Source organism: Papaver somniferum, chromosome 1, assembly GCF_003573695.1.
Source record: "Papaver somniferum cultivar HN1 chromosome 1, ASM357369v1, whole genome shotgun sequence".
Classification (NCBI taxonomy): domain Eukaryota; kingdom Viridiplantae; phylum Streptophyta; class Magnoliopsida; order Ranunculales; family Papaveraceae; genus Papaver; species Papaver somniferum.
The window spans coordinates 67,051,459-67,057,113 of record NC_039358.1 but is presented as its reverse complement, the minus strand read 5'-3'; the positions used below and the strand labels follow the sequence as shown (position 1 = coordinate 67,057,113).

Genomic DNA, 5,655 nt, shown 5'->3' with positions numbered 1-5,655 from the left:
TTCAGTTAATCTCAAACTAGTTTTTACATAGGGTAAACGTATATGAAACCAGTTTCATCCTTGTTTAAACTTGGATGAAAACAATTTCAGTTCAACCCAAAACAGGATGAAACCAGTTTCGTCCAAACCAAAACAATTTCAACACAATTCAGCTCAACCCAAAACAGGATGAAACCAGTTTCATCCAAACCAAATTCAATCAACTTCAAACTAGATTTTACAGAGCTTAATCTAGATCTAACCACTTTCATCTAACCAAATTCAATCAACTAAGATAGAGTGAAACCAAGTTCATCCCAGTTTAAAGCTAGACAAAATCGTATCCACCCCAATTGAGTACATGATGAACCCATTTCCAATACCAATCAAGATAAACATATAAACACGATGAACTAAACTATTTTAAATGTAACCAAAGACAATTAGGGTCTGAAGCTTACCAATTTGAGCATATATTTCAATTAACACAAAACCCTTTTTTGGATAGTTCAATTCTCAAATTGTGAATTTGAGAATTTTGAATTAGGGCATCAGAAATTTCTTTATGAACGGTGGTGGTGGTAGCGGCGTCGATGACGGTGTTGGATAAACACGATGTTGTCGACGGCGTTGGTGTTTTCTGGTAGTAGAGATGGTGGTGGTGGTGTCGAAGTTGGTGGTGGAGAAACTTGATGTCCGTCGATGGTGGTATTGGTGTTTCTGATAGTGGAGATGGGATTAATGGCGTTGATAACAGAGGTGGAAGAAGATTATGTTGTTGATGGTGGTTCCGGTGGGATGGTAGACGGTGGAGGAATTTGGTTCTCATCTGGTTTGAGAGAAGATGAAGATGAAAGCGTTGGTGGTTTTGTTGAAGAGAGAAGGAGAACGTGTTAAGGTTTTGGTGGACGTGGCAGGGTAGTTGTGTCCATTTCAACTAAAAGATTTTTTTGGCCATTTGACCCAGACGGAAAGCTTACCCGTCCATTTGACCCAAGAATCATACCTTTTTGACTATATAGCCCATTTTCTGATACAGATATTACTACATTCCGATTCTTCTTTGTTTCATTATAAACCAAGACAAATCCTCTATAATTGTCCATGAGACCGACGGATCGTGTGAATTAAACACAAAGCAACAACTTTCTCTCTAAAAGTGAACTCTGATCGTGATTTAAAACACATTTGGAAATATCCGTTTTGTCTTAGTGCTTCGATTATTTTCTTTAATGCTAGCTATTTTCTGCTCCTACCGCCATTGCTATCTCGGACTGAACTACAACTATCAACCTTTTCGGCAATATGCATGGCTGTCGACACTGTGACAGGAAACGGACCAGATTAATAGAAGAGAGAAATCGGTCGAAAGGTTTGGTTATCCTTGGAAAACAAGCTGAATATATTGCCGTTTTTTTTCTTCTTTCTTTTTCATGTAAAAGCACACGGAAGTTCCTTTGAATGTTTGGTTGTAGATGATTCAACCACCTCAATTTTGTTAGAGTGTGGGTGCCGCCATCACATTCAGTCATTCACCAAGTTGCAACCTTCTCTCATGAAAAAACAAAATACATTTCAACTCTTAATTATTTGGCTCGTTATAAACCAAGACAAATCTTCTACTATGTTCCCGTGAGATAATGAGAACCACGTCCGTCTACATTAAACATGAAAGGAGCATTTTCTCTAAAACTGTAACACTAATGTGTTAATCAATTTAGCTTTCAGTAAGAAATTAATCCATGCATACTGATTGTTTTGTAATTAATTAATTATCTAGTTGCTTAAATGCTTAGTCACTAGTTATTAAGCTAATTGATTTCGTAATAATACTTGTTACATTACCCTTAATTAGATCATTAAATTAAATACTGCTCATGTTCTTCCCCTAACATATGCCACAAATTGTCATCAAGATAATTGTTCCAGAAGTTGTCGTTGTCGCCAGCATTACCGTCTTCTTCTAACCCTTTGCCCTCATTGAAACTACAGTAGTAAGCATGTTGATTGTCACCACCGCTATCTTTAGCGTTTGCCATCCCATCCTCAACACCTTTGGTTGTATTGCTTTCAAATTGTGATGAGGCATTATTGTTAGACGTAACTCGTTTCTTCTTCTTTGGCTTCTTTTTCTTCTTCTTCGTCGTTGAATCTTCTTTTTCTTCAGTGTCACCGAACAAAATATTTTTCAACCAGTAAGTACTATTATCATAAATTTGTTGATTATTTGAGAAGTGATCGTGATGATCATCGAATAATAATGGCAAACATTTAGTAGCATTTTCACTAACAACTTGTGAATTCTTAGGAAATCTAGTTGTTGTTATGGTGATGTTCTCATTATTTGGTGTTGGCACATTATTCATATTCCACTGAGATTTCTTGAAGGTTCGAGGTTGAGGTCTTACGACTTCGGTTCTCATATGTTTATCATCAATATGATCTATAGTACTAATATCTGGGCACAGGCGCCTGCGTTTTAGAATCTTCCGGTGTTCATGGTCCTGGCCATCACGATGAGCGGTATTATCATCTCCTGTTGATTTCTTGGTCACGACAACTTGTTTTCCTTTCTCGGTATTGTATCTGGAGAAACAAGTTTTTTTCAAGCGAGTGTTGCAGTAATTCTTGATATCGTTTGCGGTTCTTCCTGGAAGTCTACCAGCAATTAATGACCATCTGAAAGAAGTCCATAAATTGGAATTAGGTGTTTGTTACTAAGTAAACGTATATAATTAAAACAATCAAACTCGTCTTATACGTGCATGTCAATTCAATTTACTTTTTTACATGATTATGATTTGCATACATAATTATGGAATGGGCACAACCAAGAGTGGACAAAAACAATTAAAACACATCCGGAAAATTTCCATTTTGTCTTATTGCTTAACCTATTTTCCTATGTGTTATTTTCTGCTCACCAGTCACCACTTCGTGCATAAATTGAAGCAAATTCGGGTGCTAACATAAATTGAAGCAAATATAATTGGCATCAAACCATTGAAGCTAGCTAGTTTTTACTTCCCGTAAAAACTTCGTGCATGAATAAAATCCTTCTTTACCGATATTTTTTTCTTTTTGAACGATAAAAGAAATAAAAAATAAAACTCTTTAGTATATACGGAGGAGTATATTCGTTAAAAAAGAGCTGCCACAGGTGACAGGCCCACAGACCTTCATGCCACCGCCAATTATACATATTGCTCTGAGAGATTTTCTGTTTAGTCCACTAAACCCGATCCGGATTAGTGGCTAATCCAGCGGGAAACAACATTTACTCCCTAGTCCAAAAAAGATTTGAAAAGAGTAAAATTACTCTACTAACCCTAACAAATAATATACTATGTATGTTAGTAACATATGTAATATGTAGTAACATATATACTAGTATTAATACTAGTTTACTAGTATACTAGTATACATATGTAATATGTAGTAACATATGTAACTAGTAATATGTGGTAACTAGTAACATATGTAATATGTAGTAACTAATAACTAGTAATATGTGGTAACTAGTAACATATGTAATATGTAGTAACTAATAACTAGTAGTATACTAGTATTAATATGTAGTAAAATATGTAGTAACATATATAGAACAAATGTAGTATGTAGTAACATATGTTACTAGTATCAATATGTTATATACTGATACTACATATTAATATGTAGTATGTTATACATTGGCATTACATATTAATATGTAGTAACATTATTAATATGTGGTATGTTATATATTGATATTACATATTAATATTGATACTACATATTAATATGTAGTATGTTATATATTGACACTACATATTAATATGTAGTGTCATATTAGTATGTAGTATGTTATATATTGATATTACATATTAATATGTTACTAATATACTAGTATACTAGTATAATACTAGTTACTATTAGTACTACTAGTATACTAGTATAGTACTAGTTACTTCTAGTAAACTAGTCTACTAGTACACATGTTACTACTAGTATAGTAGAGTAGTTACTTAATACTAGTTTACTAGTATACATATGTAACTAGTATACATATGTAATATGTAGTAACATATGAAACTAGTAATATGTAGTAACTATTAACATATGTAATATGTAGTGTCATATTAATATGTAGTATGTTATATATTGATATTACATATTAATATGTTACTAGTATACTAGTTACTATTAGTACTACTAGTATACTAGTATAGTACTAGTTACTACTAGTAAACTAGTCTACTAGTACACATGTTACTACTAGTATAGTAGAGTGGTTACTTAATTTACGAGTAACATATTCTTTTTACTATTAATATAGTACATATTGATATGTAGTATGACCATATTGATACTATTAGTATGTAGTAACATATTACTAGTAATATTCAATGTGTTGATACTAATTAGATCTGTAAGGGTGTTTTAGGCATTTAGAAAATACACTTTATAATCTCCACAAAGTTTTTGGACTAGCGAGTAAATAATCTAGTCCAAAAACATGTTTTTGGACTAACGAGTAAATGTTTTTTGTGGGTGGACTAGCCATTAACTGGGTCATAAAAAATTGGACTAAATAGTAATTCCTACTATTGCTCTCAGTTCTTGCAGCAAATTGATATTTTGATTATCAATAGTGATGAGTTAACCCAGATGAGATATAAGCATAATGGCATATAGCTAATTAGCTTAACAGTTAAGCTACTTGCCTGTTACCAAGAAGCTTATGCATTCTGATGATGAGATCCACTTCATCTTCTTTAAACTCTCCTCTTTTAATGTCTGGTTGTAGATAGTTCAACCACCTCAATCTACAGCTTTTCCGACATCGATTCAGCCCTGTAAGAATTTAGCAAAATTAAGAACAAGCATTATGACAAGGATAGAAGAAATTTGTCCAAACCCCATTAAATTTGTAGCAGCAAGCTACGTACTTAACTAAGCTTAATTAGTTTACATGGATATTTCATTTGCTCTTCATTAATCCGGGAAGACAATACATTAAGCGACATAAGTAATTTACCTGCTCTAGTAGGAACTTGACGCCATTTTCCTTCACCGTACTTTAAGATACATTTCCTAAGAAGTTGATCTTCTTCTTCAGCCCAGGCTCCTTTCCTCAAACCTTTTTCTGAAGATATAATTGAAGAACTCTCCATAATTGGAAAATGGTGCAACAAATGTAAGTTTTCTATTATTATTGAAGTATACGGCTTCAACTTGTTGATGATATATATATAGCATGTAGCTAGGGTCGGGTTCCCCTAAAAAAACAAAAGCATCTAGGTGAGAGAAAGTACGTACAGTAAATTCGAACAAACAATATCTTGCATGTGACGAAGTAGAGAGTGAAGTGTTCACTGCTAATTTAGATACTACGTAGCAGCAACCAACGTGCAAATCTAGTAACCACACACGGATGAAAAGGATCATGTTTTTACTAGATTTTTTTTTCATTGACACGTACATGCATTATTTACCATATGATACTGTATATTCACTGAATTAGCTACCAGTCCTCAGTCATAAATGCGTAAGTAAGTTTGAATCTAGACTGGTAAGAATCCTAAGACCACTAATAATTGAGGGACTAGGATAAACAATGTCATATTCATATGCGTACACTGTGTAATATTTGATCTTAATTAATAAGAGTCTCATCAGCTGTGTCACGTGTGTTTG

At 33.5% G+C, this 5,655-nt stretch overlaps 1 protein-coding gene across 1 annotated transcript; it reads right to left on the bottom strand.

Annotated features, from left to right (window-relative positions):
* Window positions 1-1,838: 1,838 nt before the first annotated feature.
* On the bottom strand, window positions 1,839-5,132 carry LOC113326725 (transcription factor MYB90-like). Its single transcript, XM_026574412.1, has 3 exons — window positions 4,997-5,132; window positions 4,683-4,812; window positions 1,839-2,658 (listed from the first exon to the last, which is right to left on the bottom strand). The coding sequence occupies exons 1-3, from the start codon at window positions 5,130-5,132 to the stop codon at window positions 1,839-1,841; spliced, it is 1,086 nt and encodes a 361-aa protein (XP_026430197.1).
* Between the last annotated feature and the right edge of the window lie 523 nt (window positions 5,133-5,655).

Coding starts and splice junctions, on each gene's coding strand:
- LOC113326725 (XM_026574412.1), bottom strand. CDS start 5,132: ATGGAGAGTTCTTCAATTATATCTTCAGAAAAAGGTTTGAGGAAAGGA. Junction 4,813..4,996: donor TCAAGTTCCTACTAGAGCAG/GTAAATTACTTA, acceptor AAATTCTTACAG/GGCTGAATCGATGTCGGAAA. Junction 2,659..4,682: donor CATAAGCTTCTTGGTAACAG/GCAAGTAGCTTA, acceptor GACTTCTTTCAG/ATGGTCATTAATTGCTGGTA.